Consider the following 18,096-nt stretch of genomic DNA (forward strand, 5'->3'; position numbering starts at 1 on the left):
ATATAGCCCCAATTCTATTGCTAGGGGACTTGCAGGGTATTTCTGGGGTGAAGGTGGGGGGGAACACCGTTGGAACGGGTATCGGGGTATATATCGGGTATACGGGAATACACTGACAGTGTATTCCATTCAGGATCCTGGGAAAGCTGGGTTGCGGCGATTGAGCCCGTCAGTGCCACGTTACACTGACAAGCTTCTCCCTGGAATTTAGCTCTTACAAGAGCTGTTGTGGTTGTCTTCTCCTTCCTATCCTAGCCTGTCCCTGCCTACCCAGAATCTAAGCCCTAGCTAGCTGGACGGAAACCTCCGTCCTCTGTGAATTGCAAGCTCAGAATGACGCGAACCTGGGCGGCGCTGTTCTTTTAAATTAGAGGTCACATGTTTTCGGCAGCCAATGGGTTTTGCCTACTTTTCTCAACGTCACCGGTGTCGTAGTTCCTGTCCCACCTACCCTGCGCTGTTATTGGAGCAAAAAAGGCGCCAGGGAAGGTGGGAGGGGAATTGAGTAATGGCGCACTTTACCACGCGGTGTTCGATTCGATTCGAACATGCCGAACAGCCTAATATCCGATCGAACATGAGTTCGATAGAACACTGTTCGCTCATCTCTACTTATTACTTTAAATGTTATAAGCTTTATAGAGTAGTGCAGCATTATACTAAGCATCACTGAGATCTAACCTGACTTGGAATATAAAACTTACAGTTTGTCATCTCTCAAAGTAATGACTTTGTATTCGGTCCAGGAGGTAACAATATACTCTGTACTGGCTGAGTGCAGTCAGCTCACTAGAATATCAAGGGCTGCACATTGACATTCTAGCTGTCACCTTTATTAGTGAAGGCGTTGAGAGGGACACTAATAATCGTGATGACATTCCCATCAGCACAATAGAGTATCAGTATGGCCATTGACACATAGTGTATCTGCTGTTTATTCAGCTGCTTTCTCCTAGTTAGGAATACTGTAAACACGAGGTTTTGGCAGCAGGAGAAGCGGAAGTATTGACCTGTGCTAAATGTGGTCTGTATCAGACTCCTGTTCTCAAGTGATGAGTTGATATTTAAGAACTTCCTGATCTAGGACTCAGGGCACTGAGCACTTTGTTAGCCGACTCGCACAGCAATGTTAATTTGTACGTAAGAAAGTGACACTTATGTTTACTGGTATATTATACAGGCTACTAGGTTTACACTTCTGATTTATGGTTTGTGTATCTTTGATGTGTCCTTGACTGAATCTAAGCAACTAAAACCCAATTGGAATCAGGTCTCAGATTTTTCATTACAAATGTACTGTATCTGTGCTAAATCTTCTGGAAAATGTTCTATATAGTTGGTTCATGAGTAACATATAGCCTTATGTATATAATATGTAATATGCAAATTGATAAAAGTCATAATTGTGTGAAGAGCTATTTGAAAATAAGAGCCTATATACTCTGCGCCAGATCAAGATTGGTAGAGTTACCTATAGCAGTGTCATAATATGTGTGGATATCATACAATTAACAGAAACATGTTGACTTCAATAGGATCTGACTTACAGTCTAATGTGTATGAGTATAGTTAGGCCTGGTTCACATCTGTGTTCGATATTCCGTTCGTGGAATCCGCTTCGGAACCCCCTGAATGGAATACTGACAAGCGGTCAGCAATGAAAGCACACGAACTCGATAGGTATAATGTTTTCCACATGGTGTCCACATGAGTCATGCGGAGAGGAAAGTAGTTCATGAATTATACCGTGCGGAATAGACACGGACCCCATTATAGTCTATGGGGTCCATGTGCTTTCATAGCTCACCGCTTGTCAATGTGTTTGGTATTCCGTTCTGGGGGTCCCCAAGCGGAATCCCCGATATGTAATACTGAATGCAGATGTGAACCAGGCCTTACTCTGTTTCTTGCAGAACTTAATTGTTTCTATACCTACAGCCATGAAATACACCAGATTTCTAGAGGTTTAACTCTGGGGATATCTAGAAAAGAAAGTGTAGAGAGCCATCTTCTTGTGGCTCTGTAATGTGTAGCAACTGATGGACACAGACACAGGATGTAGACACAAACAAATGGTTATGCTTTACTGTGTACCTTACTTTTAATATCTAAAAATTCAATGATTTGAGAACTGAATGTGATGAATGCAAAACTCAAAATACGTGCTGCTTTCTTCAGGCTTGTATGCCTTCTGCAATTCTTCCTCTCCAGACCAGCCTGCCTCAGATGGCTTTTAGGCTAAGGCCCCACATGGCGTCCCACAACGAAAAAGCACTGTGGGAAAAACTGTGCTGGCAATGCATCTCGGTTCTCTCCGCAGTGCTTTTGACAGAACGTTCAGAGTATTCCTTCAATTATACCTATAAGAAAACTGCAAGCATTTCCGTAAGTATACTTGACATGTTGCATTTTCCAAACTGCAAGGGTTTTGGAAGTCACCAGGTGTCCGCAGTACGTATTTTAACGCAAAGTGAGGATGTCACTGTAAAACGCCAAGTTAATGCCACGTGGGGCTCCAGCCTTAGGGAGGTTTCTTGGTCATCTCCCTTGCCGCTTCTTTGCCACTTGCTCCAACTGCTGTTGCCATCTTTTCGCACCATCTGCTCCAACATCAGTGACCTGACTATTGCCCTCTAGGGGGCTCAGGCAGCTACAGCTACATACACTGTGCAGATAACAGGTAATAGTTGGAAGGTCGGGTAATGGACCCCACTGATTGCAAATTAATAACCTATTCTAAAGTACTTGTCATCATTTTTTGGTATTATAACCCCTTAAATGTTCAGTTAGGTTACACAGAATTTACAATTAGATCAGGAGATTACACAACAATACATTTTCAAACATACTTCTAAGGAGTTTTTACTTGGTCAAATCTGGTCAGATTTTTGAGCCAAAAATTAGCATTATGATGAACATTCTTGTTGAATCTGAATTTGAAAAAAAATACATTTTCTCCTACTATTTCTAACTATGTGATAATGGACATTGCCCTGCTCAAAATACATAAGCACAGATGTATAAACAGCAGCAATGAAGGGGTTTACATCATAGGCACTTCTGATGTCATGTGTCATTCAAGAGGCCCATGTGACATATAAGTATACCTCACCCCATCACAATTACAACAGCCAGCAGTGTTGACATTAAGCTTGATAGGTGCAATGACTTATGTGGTTTTTCTCTTACCTTAGACCTCCCAGAAATGTCAAACTTAAACTGGATTACATCAAACCAGGCCATGTTTTTGAAATATGACCATGCCCATTTCCTTCCAAGGCGGCTACAACAATACTGTAAAGGGTTTGGTATCTAATTGCGTTAATGTTAAACAAAATGTGCTGTGCTATATGTGTCTATTCACAATGGCTTACCATTGATCCTGGCAACATTTTAAAATCACTGCTCTGTAAACCTTCAATACAATACAATGCTATGGTTTTCTAGTTCATATATATATATATATATATATATATATATATATATATATACACACACACACACATTTTGTCAGTAGATGGCAGGTACATTTTCACTCTTTAGCCATCTGGTTTGACTTTGGAAAAACATTCGTTACGTGCTAATTATACCATCTGTAATTAGTTGTTCGGTGGTGGCACCACCAACTGAGTTTCATCATGTATATACTTATATCCTATTAATGTGCTGTAATAAGGTGAATAACAGATTGCTGCCTTACTGCTCGTGAAGATATAGAACAGGAGACACCTGAACCTCTGATATCATTGGCATAGCAATGCTCTAATAAAGAGCTATTAACCCTAGAACGCTAGGCGTTTTTCCCTATTGCCTTCCATTGATTTCAATGGGTAGCGCTCGTATGCCGGCACCCATTCAAGTCAATGGGAGCTGGTTTTTACGCGCTCATTCTGAACGACTTTTTCATTCAGAATGAGCTGAGCGTATACTCCATGTGAAAGCTCCCTTTTACAGTAAGTGCAAAGTGGATGAGATTCTTGTGAATCTCAAGCCCACTTTGTGGTAAAAACCGAGTTGTGGGCATTTCACAATTTCCAGCATGTCAATTATATCTATGGAAACGCCGGCAGGTTCCTCATAGATATAATTGAAGCAGAAAGTCTGCATAGGAAAACTCTGTAAACTTTCTGTTTAAAGCGCTGCAGGAAGAACCGCGCTTTTTAGCTGTGGGTCGTCGTGTGGGGCCTTAGCCTAAGTCACAATTATGTGACAATTAGCATTATAACTAACGTGTAAAAAGTTGCAAACCCAAGGTTATGACGCCAGATATCTGGTGTAACGTAAATAATGAATATGCTCCACTGGGTAGAATTAGAAAACTGTCTAAGGCTGAATGCACACGGAGTTACGCCGGGCTTGTAAAAATACTCATTCACAGCTGTACACGCGAGCGCTGTGGACGGCTCCCGAACACTTCCCATTCGCTTCACTTTTTGGAGGAAAACCACATCACAAAAATTTTGCACTTAGCATAAAAAATGTGGCCAGTATGTTATTGAATGCCAGAATGACCAAGACTGGCCACTATCAGGACTATGACTAAAGCCTAGGCTAAAGACCTACATCTTGTCACTTTACATTGTAATATTGTATTCAGAGCTTTAACTCCAACGAAGACTTGGTGGTAGAATTTGGCAAAAAATTAACACGATTACATTATCTTTCTAAAAAGAGCAGGATTAAATTTATCCATGCCACCCTATAGAAGTACAGTTACATTTGGTCTGGCTCTGTTATCTAGACACATGAATACAGAGGTTATTGATTCACTGCCATAGCAAGCATGAGCACTGGTCAGTGTCCAAGAGCAGAGGTTATGTGACTACATGCTAGTGTGAAGTATCTGGGCCAGGACCAAATGGCTGTGATAAGGCAATGAATAAGCTCATTGAAGCCTGTGACTTGTTCTGTGCTGATAAAGGAAGTAAAACTGTGGGATGTTTCTTTTCATAGACATCCAGCTATTGCATAACCTTTTCACTCATTCACATTGCAGCATCTTGCAAAAGCAGTATAAATATTGCTTAGTAAGTAAAGGCTCCATATATCTAAATGCTATATATTATATAGTTAGATTTTCTATACTTTAAGTATGTACAGTATGAGAAGGTGACAGGCAGAGTGCTGGAGTCCTGATATATCAGCCCCAGGTTTCTGACCTTTGTGTGGTTGGGTGCAGGTCTTGAGTAGGCCTCAGCCCAGGTGTGGGTCCTAAGTTCATTATTGGGACATAAAAGGCTGCAGAGCCCACACTTCAGGGTAGATCTTGGGATTGAGAGGAAGTGGCTGGGTCTGTTCTGAGATACTGAAAGTCTGGTGAGACCGTACAGTGCTTTTTTATTTGTTAGTGTGGCTGGTAGTAAGCCACACGTATAGTTAGCTTCATACTGTTTAAGTTCTTGCTCAGACGAGCACGGTTTGCACCAGACATTGTGTCCCTGTCTCTGACTGGTTGGATCCACACCATTGCTGCTATGATCTAGCTTCCCCACAACTGTATAGTACATTTTTAAGAACCACAGAGAGGGGCCAGATAGGAAAATATTTTTTTTTATTGTGCACTTCCTCCTCCTTCATTTTTATGACCCTATCATGAGTGTGGAGATCATATGATACCTTGTTTCCCATCTTTGTTTCAGGAGACTTATGCCCAGGTTATCACCACTAATTAGGTAAAGAGAATGGAGTCAAACAGGACTTGGTCTAAGTCTCTTTAGAACCCCTATAGAAGCTCCATGAGCTCCATGTATGGCATCTATAGAATATGAAAAATCACAACCACATTTATAAGCAAGGAAATTAGTTCAGGAATTCTGTTCCCAGGAGGTAATTTTGCAGGCTAGGAAGAAATTTTGACAGAGGTCTACTTTATGAGCCACATTTAACTATGAGTGATGGTCAAGTACCACTTTGTAGTAAAAAAATATGAAAGGAGTTTTCTGGGTTCACCATCCTTAGGATAGGTCATTACTTAGGATAGGTCACTACTATCAGACCAGCCAGGGTCTGACTCTCAGCACTTACACAATCAACTGTTTAAAGTGGCTGCTGTGCTTGGGCCAGCCCTATAGGCTCTTCCATGTTGTACTGTCCCTATACTCTCAACTCTGTATTGACTGTGCATGGTTTTACAGCTGTGTTTAATATTAAAGGGGATCTATCACTAGGAAAAGTCATTTTTAACTAATCACACCTTTGCATAGCCTTTAGAAAGTCTATTTCACACCTACCTTTAGTATGTAGATTGCCTCAGTGGTTTCTGAATAAGTCCGTTTTTATTCATATGCCAATTAGACTGGTGCACGATAGATCGTGCACATCTCTCCTATTGTTTTCTATGGGAGACTGCTGCTGCTGCTGATGACTCAGCTTCCTGTTTGCTTAACACACATAGAAGATAATAGGAGAGAGGAGGCTGCTGGGAACTTCCTGTGCTGGCTGGAAGCTCATTAGCATATTAATAAAAATGGACTTATTCAGAGACCACTGAGACCATCTACATACAAAAGGTAGGTGTGAAATAGACTTTCTAAAGCCTATGCAAGCATGTGCTTAGATAAAAATGACTTTTCCCAGTGATAGAACCCCTTTAAACATGAAGAAACACAAAATCATATCAAAATCATCTAAATATTTCAGTTTCACATGCTACTATTTGACCACTCAAATGGATACTGTCCCATAGATTGGGTACTCATTGAATGTTATTTATATGAATGTTATAGTGCAGTGATGGCAAACCTTTTGGAGACCAAGAGCCCAACTGCAACCCAAAAGCCACTAATTTATCACAAAGTGCCAACACAGCAATTTAACCTTAATAATGTGCAGATCCACAATTACGGACAATTATGGACCCGGAAAATACGGTTGTGTGAATGGGGCTTTACAGATCTTTCAATAATACAAACAACTTTGTACTGAAAGGTAATAATTTGGATTTTGCATAATTTTGAACAATTAATGTTCACTATTTACATCGCACAGGATCTGTTTTACTTATTTATTTTAAAATTAGTTTTTATTGAGAAAATTTTTTTTCAAATACAGGAAAGGAAAAAGAATGCAGGGAAAATAATAACATGCTCCTACAACAGACCATAAATATAGCATGGAAGGAGTGACATCATACATATTAAACAGATATACAATACCAATGTACAGTTGAAAAATAAGAACAACTGCACACCACATGAGTAAGTACGACTCTTTCCGTCGACAAATCAAGGTCGCTTCAACTGGATCTGGGAGCCGGGCAAAAAGAAAGCGAGGGAAGGGAAGGAAGGCTGAGGGAGGATGTGAGAAAACAGTAAAATAATAACAACCGCAACAACATAATAGAAATAACACTTATCTACATCCAACTCAGCTTCACAGCATGTAAAATGTAAATCTTGGTCAAGAGACTATACAGGATCTGTTTTATAGTGACCGTGTTATGAAACAGATACTGTGATATATATATATATATATATATATATATATATACACTGTATATATTTGTTCTACAGTACAGTACAGTACAATTTGCTCCACAGTAGCCCCCAGACAGTACAATCTGCTGCAAGGTGGCCACCAGACAGCATAATCTGTTCCACAAATGGATGCCCACAGAAAGGGCTCTGAGTGTCACCTCATGCATGCATGCCATAGGTTCGCCACCACGGTTATAGTGTAACACGTGCATATGGTTATAATTCAAGGTTCATATCAGAAGGCACTTAGTGGAGACTTATATGAGCCACCAGTTGACCACCACTGGTCTACAATCTCAGAGCCACGAAAATACATTTGCTTTTTCTATTAAGTTACCCAGATATGGTCCTATTCTTTCTTTTTTTTATGTAGATTGTGAGCCTCACATAGGACTCACAATGTACAGTTTTCCCTAACAGTATGTCTTTAGAACATGGGATGGAAATCCACACAAACACGGGGAGAACATACAAACTTCTTGCAGATAGTTTTTTGCCCTTGGCAGGATTTGAACCCAGGACTCCAGTGCTGCAAGGCTGCAGTATTAACCACACACCGTATGTGACTGTCAGAAATGTGAAAGTATTCTCATCATCTGCTCATCTACTGTTTAAAGAAAGGAGTAGTTATGTTATCTAAACTAAGCACGTAACAAAGTCCTACTGCAATATTTGTTCCTACTGTCTTTTTGTTTAAAGCTTTCAGCTGTTCCTTCCATAGGATTTTTAAATATTTGTTTTGGAGGGTAAATTCCGTTCTTTAGATTTGTGGGTTTTCATTTTTTTTTTCTCAAAAAGCAACTTTGCTCATTCCTAGGATTGTAATACCAATGAAAAATAATCAAACAACGCAGCAGCCATTGACAACACACCTATCAGTAATTTAAAGGGGTATTCCCACGTCGTATACTCACCAGTCTTCACTGCTGTAAAATCTTCTTTCTTCCTGGTTTCTTGCATCATTTGGTGGGCGGGGTTTCATGCAACCTGCCGTTTAGCTTCGCCCCCAAATTAGCGTGTAACTCCACCCACCGAATAGCGTGATCCTATGGCTGAAGGGCCTGTGATGTCCTCAAACAACACAATATGCACAATACTGCCTGTCTCTGCCATAATGAACACAATTGAATTAGCTAACCTGATAAATGGGACAACAGAAGACGAGTCCAGAAATGCAAGCAGCTCCTCTCCTCTATCTGAGAGCAGGGAGGTAGGTCAGGTGGTGTAGACACAGGAATAACTAGGTACACAGGCTCGCTCCCGTGCACTTAGCCCCTCCTCCCTCCCCCCTGAGAGCAGGCAGATACATCACTTGACTTTTGAGAAGATAAGTCAAGGGCTGTGTCAACAATGAATTGAATAAAGTAAGATAGTGGACAAACAAAGCAGTTTTGCTGAAGCAGTATATTTAGGAAAAGTCTTACATCCACATTAACAAGCAGTATAGTAGTAGTAGTAGTAGCAGTAAGTCCTTACGCCATACTCAGCACTTAATAGAGGGGTATCTGCTTTATACGAATCTCTCTCACTCACAAACAGTTTAAGGGGGTTGGGTGTGATAGAAAGCTCCTATTCGGCTGCAGCGGCAGTCTAAGCCAGTGTTTTTCCTATAGACATATTTAATCTGAGTTAGAAGACCTGCAGTCCATCGTAGCCATGGCATGAATTTTCAAAGTGGAGGTCATTTAAGCAGAGGAGGGAGTAGTAAAAAACAGTCTGATAAGTAGAGAAATATGCATTTCTTGAAATTACCTGTACTATTAGTGTATTCAAAGTTTGCTGAAATTACCATTTTACCTGTTTAAGAACTATAAATTATGGTAAGAGATGCCATTAGTAAATGAAACCACAGGAGCACATATGTTGTACTGTATATGTAGTGGCTTATTCAATGATCTATTATCCTTGTAACATTGAATTGTAAGTAGTACAGTGTGCACAGCACCTGTATGAAAACCGCATAGATCTATATGCTACCAGTTTAGGGCCGCCTGGGAAAAAAAATATTCTGCTACTAATGATGTTATTTCCTATATAAAATATACTGCATATATGTATACAGTCTTGAGAAAAACAAAGTACACCCTCTTTGAATTCCATGTTTTTACATTTAACAATATAATAAAAAATTTTTTTTCTTAAAATGTCTTAAAATATAGTATATACAACCTCAGATGAATGACAACACATGGCAATGGCAATGTTCTTTATTTAGCAAAAATAAGGCTAAAATGCAGAAGCAATGTGTGAGAAATGAATTCCACCCTTGCTGCTTCCAAATTTTTGAATTTTGCTGGCTTGGAGCATTTAGGCATGTGCTAAGGAGGAAAGACATCAGCAATGATCTTAAAGATGCACTCGTTGCCCATACATCTGAAAAGGCTTATAAGGTATTCAAGCCCATCATTCTACAGTGAGAAAAATTACTTAGAAGTGGAAAATATTTAAGACAATTGACATTCTTCCCAGGATTGATGTGTCAGGAAATTCACCCCAAGGTTGGTCTTTGCAATGCTCAGAGAAACTGCAAGAAACCCAAGATCTATAATGTATATACAGTAACTCTCTACATGCCACAGTTATCATGTTAAATGTACAAGTTCATGACAGTAAAAAAAACTGAACAGTACTTCCAGGAATAGCTTAATCTTTTGTATAAGAACATAGTAACCTGGCATTATTTTGCAAAGTTCCATCTTACTTGTAAGGAAAAATGTACTTTAGACAGAGAAGACCAATGCGAAGATGTTTAGCACAGAGAAACAAAAACAGCATATTAACACAAACACCTCATGCCAACTGCCAAGCACGGTGGTTAGGGGCGAGGATTTGGGCTTGTTTTGCAATCACAGGATCTGGGCATCTTGCAGTCATGGAGTCAACAATGAGCTCTTGTGTATTCCACAGTATTCTAAAGTATAACATTAGATCATTTATTCAATAGCTAACACCTGGCTGATTGGAGTTATTCAATGGCATGACTATCAAACCTAGAATAGAATGGCTGAAAAAAAGAATCAAGGTGTTGTAATAGATAGGGGGCATTCACCCGGAGTAATGTGGCGCTGATTCTGCCACGATAACTCACGGCAGAATCAGCGCTGATAAAAATCCTCCCATTGATTTCAATGTGTTACGCGCGTTAAACGGAACCCATTCAAGTCAATGGGAGTCTTTATATCAGTGATGATTCTGCTGCAAGTTATCATGGCAGAATCAGCACCACATTACTCTGTGTGAATGCCCCCATATAGAAAAAAGGTATGCACATCTCTATACAAACTTCCCCAAACTGCAGGATGGCTGCCAGTGTTTGGACCATCGTCTTGTCCGCATACAGATGCCCTGTTGGTAAAGATCCAGAGAGATCCAAATATCTGGGATTTGTTGCCTAGAAACATTATGTCTATTTTTTTTTTCTTTCTTCCTTTTATGTATATTGTGAACCCCACATAGAGCTCACAATGTACATTTTTTCCCTATCAGTATGTCTTTGGAATATGGGATAGAAATCCATACAAACACAGGGAGAACATACAAACTCCTTGCAGATGGTTTTTTGCCCTTGGTGGGACTTGAACACCAGGACTCCAATGCTGCAGTGCTAACCACTGAGCCACCGCGTGGCTCCCTAGAAACCTTATGTCTGTATTAACCAACTAAACTCTACTAATTTTTATCAAGATGTTTGAACAGTTACAAAATTCTCAAACTTTTTTGCATCCACTGGGATGGACCTTAAGAAAGCTGTACACAAACAAATGCCCATTATCCTCAATGACCTGAAACAGCGTTGTAAGGGAGCATTCACATGGAGGAACTTGGCACTGATTCAGGCGCAATAACTCATGTCAGAATCCGTGCGGAAATAAAGCCTCCCATAGACTTCAATGGTTTCCGTGTGGAAGCCATTGAAATCAATGGGAGGCTTTTTTTCCCATGCGGAAACCGGAACCCATTGAAGTCAATGGGAGTCTTTATTTCCACATGGCTTCTGACATAAGTTATCGCACCAGAATCAGCACCAACTTCCTCCATGTGAATGCCCTCAAAAGAAGATTGGTCCAAAACACCTCCAGGATGATAGGAGAGACGGATAAAATCATAGACAAAATGATTACTTCAAATTACTTTCAAATGTGTAAAAAACAATTAAATAATGCATTATTTTCTATGTACTAATAAGATGGCAGTTTTATATGTTTGTGGCTTAAATTGTTTCTCATTTGCAGGTAATGGCAAAAACATGTTTGACCTATTTGGTCAATCAGTTGAATAACATGGAACATTCATTTCATCACATACTTCTGATGGAAATTAGGAACATTACAAGCATATTTAATGAAATTCTAGGCATTCAAGGCAGAGACATGTACAGAATGAGCAACAGCCTGACTGCAATAGCCAAGATTCTAAGTGAATACTTAAATCATGAAGCTCTACCAGCTTGTAGGTAAGACCTTATTGTTGTATCATATTTTAGATGAGATATTACTAGAGGATATTCTTTATATTGTTCTTTCTGACACTAGTACATAGTGTTATAGTGTTTATATCATTTATCTCTGACTATTCTGGATAGAAATTGTCTGTATTCAAATGTAGCAGATGCTAACTATTGTATGAAGAAGAACTAAACTTTTATTCCCACCCAGTCTGAAGTTGTCAGGGGCACATCACCTTGTTACATAACAATCTAGCATCTCTTATGTTTATGATCACCTGACAAACACTGACTCATATATCATGTGGTCATTTATACATTTGCATTGGCCAGTTATTCGAAACAGTTGTCACTGCGAAGGAATGTTTTCTAAATTTGGTCCAATAATTTCAACATGTGAATATGTCTTCAGCTTTTAATATTTGTGAAAGGGGTAGGCGAAGGCCCAATGTAAATAAAGGGCTTTATGTGAAAAAGTGTTGTGGGAAAACTGCAGTGGAAACGCATTGCGATTTCCCAGAAAGTCCACAGAATTTTCTTATTTCAACATACGTATAGGAAAACCTCAGCGTTTCCATAGGTATAAATGAGATGCTCCAATTTACAAAAACGCAAGCGTTTTTGAAATCACAGCTTTTCCACTGCATATATTTTTCTACAATGTGTGAATAAGTTTTTCTAGAATCCCATCCACTTTGCAGGGACTGTAAAACTCTGCGGCCAAACTGCACCGTTTACGCCACATGAGGCTATATAGTCATTTAAAGGGTTTCAACAATACTTTTTAAAAATTTTTGACAGTTCTTCATAAATTTCTGGATACAAGAATTAGGCTATGGCCCCACATAGCGAACCACAGCAAAAAAAAAAAAAATGCTGTGTAGAAGACTGTGGCGGAAACACATCACATTTTTTTCTGCAGCATTTTTCTCTGCAGAGTTTTCCTCTGCGGACTTTCTGCCCCTGTTATACCTATATGGAAAATGCAAGTGTCATGCTGCAATTTTAAAAAATGCACAAGTTTTTGAAATCTCAGATTTTCCACTGCAGATTTTTCTCTGTGATGTGTGGATGGGGCTAGTCAGAATGGGTCCTCGGCCTTAGTTTTCCTGTGTTAATAAATAAATGTTCTTAATGTATAATGATTGCTTGTACAATTTTACAATATACTTTCTGTATCAATTCAAAACAAGTTTATAGATCTCTTCTTGCGGTCATCCTTTATTAAATTCCACAGATAGAAATCAGTCCAAGATCATGTAATATACAGTACATGGTCATGTGATGGACATACAGGTGCATGGCTTGTTACAGTCACAGCAAAGTAATAAGACATCTTTCTTGTTATGAGCTGTCACCCGTGTGTGCATCACATGACCATGGACTGATTTTTATCCAATGGAAGTAAGAAGAATGAATCAAAGCAAGCAGAGATCTAGAAAATCATGATGAATTGATACAGAAATTATATTGGAAATTTGTATCTTTTTAAACAGTGGTACTAATTGTTATTTCTTCAATGGTAGCGTATATCTGAGAGGACCGTAAGAGGGTCCCCCACTACCAAAATCAAAAGAATAGGATAACTTTGGTGCTATTTAATATAAATACAAGGGAGGAAAGACTATTTTTGTAATAATTGGTTACATAGACAAGTACATTGCAAAGATTGTAGATATAATGGGTTGTGGAAAACCAAAAATATACATTGCTTCAGCACCGTTTAGTCCACCATTTCAAAATTGTATTAAAAGATTGACCAGCCAAGTAGAGTGAACTCCTCTATGGGGTTTGTGGGTTTCCTACGGTATCCACTTTTTTATGTGGATTAGGTTTCCATTTGGGGGGTCCCCAAGTGCACTCTCCAAATGGAATCCAACAAAACAGATGTGAATCAAGTCTTAGTCATACATTTATCCTATTAAAATGACCCATTGAAAAATGTATGTATTTCTCTGTGATCATCAATAGCGAACAAATGAAGCAAACTTTAACATGATACTTAACAAATTAAATAAATAAACTAAATACGCAAATGTTAACTTGCCTTTTTCAGTGGCTTTCTTTGTGAGTTATCAGGCTGCAGCAAGTTATCAGATTTAAGTTAAAGTTTGCGCCATCTGTAAATTCAGTTCTGATTTTGCATATTTGTTAGGCTGGATCCAGATCTACAACATTCATTCTACTTTTCTAGTCTGTCATAGGAACAGTAACATGGAATAGACTCGAACAGATGCTGACAGATCCAAGCCTCTAATGGGATCTCTCAGGTATCTGTCAATTTGCCAGATGAAATAATCCTCGATGCAGGACTTTTTTTTATTTGGGAATTTTTGATCATTTCTGCCCAGAGACCCCAGGTGGAATCTTTGATGCAGATGTGAAACTAACCTTATCATTAGACAGTCTGGTCATAGTTATCTGTATTAGTTTTGCTGATTGTTGTCTTGCAAATTTGTTCCTTGCCTTTGTACCGTACTTTGTAGATTTCTGCCTCAGTTCATTATATGTTTTCCCTACCTCCTGCAAGGATTTCCACGTACTTCTTACAAATGTAAATTGACATTAATAGAGATGATTTATTAAGACTGGCCCTGTGCTTACTGTTCTTAGGTATATTTGTGCACTGTTGAGTGAAATGTGACACAATGTTTAAGAGAACTCGAGGAAATTGTAAAAAGTTGCAATCTTTGCACAAAAAATGCTAAATTTTTCATGCCTTGTATGTCCAAAAATTAGCAAACAAAGCATAATATATCAGCTCCAATGCCTTTTTCTTTTTTCCGTGAGGTTATATAAACAGTCCAGTCACATTAATGTGAGCACCTGTCAAAATCCAGAATAACCACCTTTTGCAGAGTGGAACGCTGCGAGACATGCAGGAAGAGAGGGGATGTTGTGATGATGTTCACTGGGATGTTGAGTCATGCCAACTCCAGTGCCATGGCCAGCTGCGCTAGGTTACATGGTTGGGCACCCATGGCGCGAACAACTCGATCAAGGTGGTCCCACAGATTCTCGATTGGGTTCAAGTCCAGGGAATTTGCTGGCCAAGGGAGTACGGTAATCTCATCCTGGTGCTCCTTGAACCACGCATGTACACTGCGAGCTTTATGACACGTCGCATTGTCCTGCTGGTAGATCATCAACAATTCGCATGTTGGGGTGAACATGGTCCACAAGGATAGATGCATACTTGTGTTGATCCATTGTGCCTTCCACAATGATGAGTGCACCCAGATGGCTGATGACACGTTCCTTCTGTGATTGGTTATATAACGTTGACGTCAAAAGTAGGCAGTGGTTACATTAATATGACTGGACTGTGTATACTGGTTGCTACTTCATATTTTTACTTGATTTTCTTCCAGATTAGATATGCAGATATTTTCACAAATACACATAGATATGTGATGTAATAGATGGACATATTTTAAATTGTATTTAGACCAAAGGCCTTATTCACATGACAGTGAAGCTTTTGATGGGTCTAACGGACAACCGTTTTGAATCCATTCCATTTTTCTGTTTTTGATGCTCAAATGTCATCTGGTATGCATCAGTTTTTAACCATCAGTGAAAAAAATAGATTAATTTTATTGGTCTAAGATAGAGCATTTCCGTTTTTTTGACAGCCATGACAATCTGTCTGTGAAAAAATTAAAATGTGAATAGACCCAAAGAAATCAGTGTGTTCTGTCATGTAAAAATGAATGTTATACCCTGTTCACATCTGCTTTTGTATTCTGACCCCCCAAACAGAATACAAATGCAATTGCAAGTGCTGTGTTGTAAAAGCACACGGACCCCATAGACTATAATGGGGTCTGGTGCTTGCTGCACTCTGCCCGCACGAATCATGCGGACAGAGAAGTAGATTGTGAACTTCTTTCCTGTCCACACGATCCCTGAAGAGATCTGGTGGCAAGCACACGGACCCCATTATAGTCTATGGGGTCCGTGCGCTTTTACAGCACAGCACTTTGCACTTGCGTTTGGTATTCCATTCGGGGGGGGGGGGTCCCCATGCGGACTCCCCCGGACGGAATCCAAACGCTGATGTGAACAAGGGCTTAGTCTAGTTTTTTTTTTTAGCCCTCAGCCCCCAGAAAACCATAGTCATTATCTGTAAATGGATTTAACAATGGTGAGCTGTCCCCAAATTCACTAGCCTATCAACATTTCTGTAAGTAGGTAACAAAAATTCATCCAGGAACCCACCTAGTCCTGACTTAAATCTATTTCAGATGATCTAAGAGATTCTTAGATGGATAATTCATACAAAAAAGCCCTCCAGTATGGCTGCAAAGAGTGGGCAAAAATTCCTCAATAGTGACATGGAATGCTGAAGTGCTTGGTTGGGCTGTTGCTTTTGCAGCATTATTGCCGTAATTTAATTTACTGTTCACACTGTAAAATAAAAAAAAATGATATATGAATAGCCCCATAGACTCTTTTTGTAATTAAATCAGCCATATGATGTTTACCATTCGTGTGATCAGAGCCTTAAAAAAAACATATTAATGAGAACTAAAGAGCTGAGTAATGGCTCTACTTGTCTGCAATATTTGCAATTCTTATCTATCATTTCCAGAACCCACAACTAACACTAATCTCATCTAGAGAGTTTTACAGGCAATGCTCGCTGGGAAAAAGTATTTAGATTGTGTGTCGCTGTTTTGGCTGTTCCTATCCTGTGTCAAGGCTCCTTAAAGAGTAGGACATTGACTTACCTGGTATCTACCTACCCAGATAGTTTAGATCTGTCTAAAAGATGACAGCTAAACTGTAGTTTGCCCAATACAGTATTAGCATTTATATGTCCACGAATAAAAGAAATTTCACCACTATGAAATAAAAAATACATATTATTTGCCAACACTGAGCTCTATTAATGCGTTATTTGTAATATCATAAGAAACAAAATCTGAAAAAGGAAAGTATCACCAATAAAGTATTATTGTCATTGGTCAGTTGTGTAAGTCTTGATAAATCGTCCTATTGTTCTCGCTGGAAAATGTTGACCCAGATGGAGTTTCCACTGACCGTTATAATCATCCAAGGGAACAGAAGTTTAAACACGTACGCCAAACTGCACCGTTTGGATCATATTTATTAACGCCTGAATGAAATTATCTAATTTTTCCTGCACTCAAGAGGTCTTTTTTGACATATGGTAAAAGTTACAACTCATGTGTTTTTCATTGACTGCACAAGTGGTCTCTCTTTTTATTATGATGGAATGGGCAGTTTAGGTATTTTAAGAATTCATTTCACATAGAAAACCTATAGGGGATTACTCAATATATAAATACTTTGGAGAAGCAATACATAGTAAATGGTCTAATTCTTAATATATCACCTAAAATGTCAGCTGCTAGTCTTCAGTTTTGACTTTTAGTCTGATACTTCGCAAAATGTATACAGCACAGTGGCAGTGCAATCTGAAATCATGGATGTATATTAGTTGCAGCTGTGCAGTTACGCATTTTCGCCCAGTGATACTGTGCAGCTTCGTAGTAAAGCACAGGATGTAATAAAGTTCACAAAGACCATCAATAAAAATGCTGGCAGTGACATATGGTAATTGTATGAGACACGAAAGATGCACTTACATGTCGCAATATATCAATCCAAAGACGGAGAATCTGCTGGATTAAAAATGCCCTGAAAACTGAATAAATTTACTGTGTGTGAATGCGCATGAACTTCTGTTTAGCAAAAATAATTTCTGTATATGAATAATCAATTTTAATCAACAGTAAATAATAGCCATATCAATAATTGTTGTTGATCAACTCCTAATGCGTAATCGTTAAAGGGATTGTACAGGACAAACTAAAAATTAACCCCTAAACTAAACTCATTCCCCACGCCTAACTTCTAATTTACTTCAATAAAAAAAACTATAATTATCCATATCCCTGGAGAGGTCATGTGACTGCTCCAGGGACACTATCTTATAATCCGGTGCTGTTCCATTTCACCGCTTCCGAAACGGAACGTCACAATTACCCTTCCCCCTCCTCTATCTCCAACAATACTTATCAAGCCTTCCTGTGTCCGGGACTGCTCCTTCCCTCTTCCTGTCTTCTAGTAGTGGGTAAAAAAGCTTAGCCAGGGAGACGGGGAGAGTGGGAGGGGCTATTATTGGCCAGGATTGCTTGATTAGTGAGA

The 18,096-nt window shown here is 39.2% G+C and overlaps 1 protein-coding gene across 1 annotated transcript in view; it reads left to right on the forward strand.

Annotated features, from left to right (window-relative positions):
• Positions 1-18,096, forward strand: part of VEPH1 (ventricular zone expressed PH domain containing 1) — a 261,145-nt gene that overhangs the window by 81,641 nt on the left and 161,408 nt on the right. The window contains exon 7 of the mRNA XM_075268752.1: positions 11,708-11,928. Within this exon, the coding sequence (XP_075124853.1) occupies positions 11,708-11,928 (221 nt within the window). The remainder of the gene's footprint in view (positions 1-11,707; positions 11,929-18,096) is intronic.

This window comes from Leptodactylus fuscus, chromosome 3 (genome assembly GCF_031893055.1).
Source record: "Leptodactylus fuscus isolate aLepFus1 chromosome 3, aLepFus1.hap2, whole genome shotgun sequence".
NCBI classification, from domain to species: Eukaryota; Metazoa; Chordata; class Amphibia; order Anura; family Leptodactylidae; genus Leptodactylus; species Leptodactylus fuscus.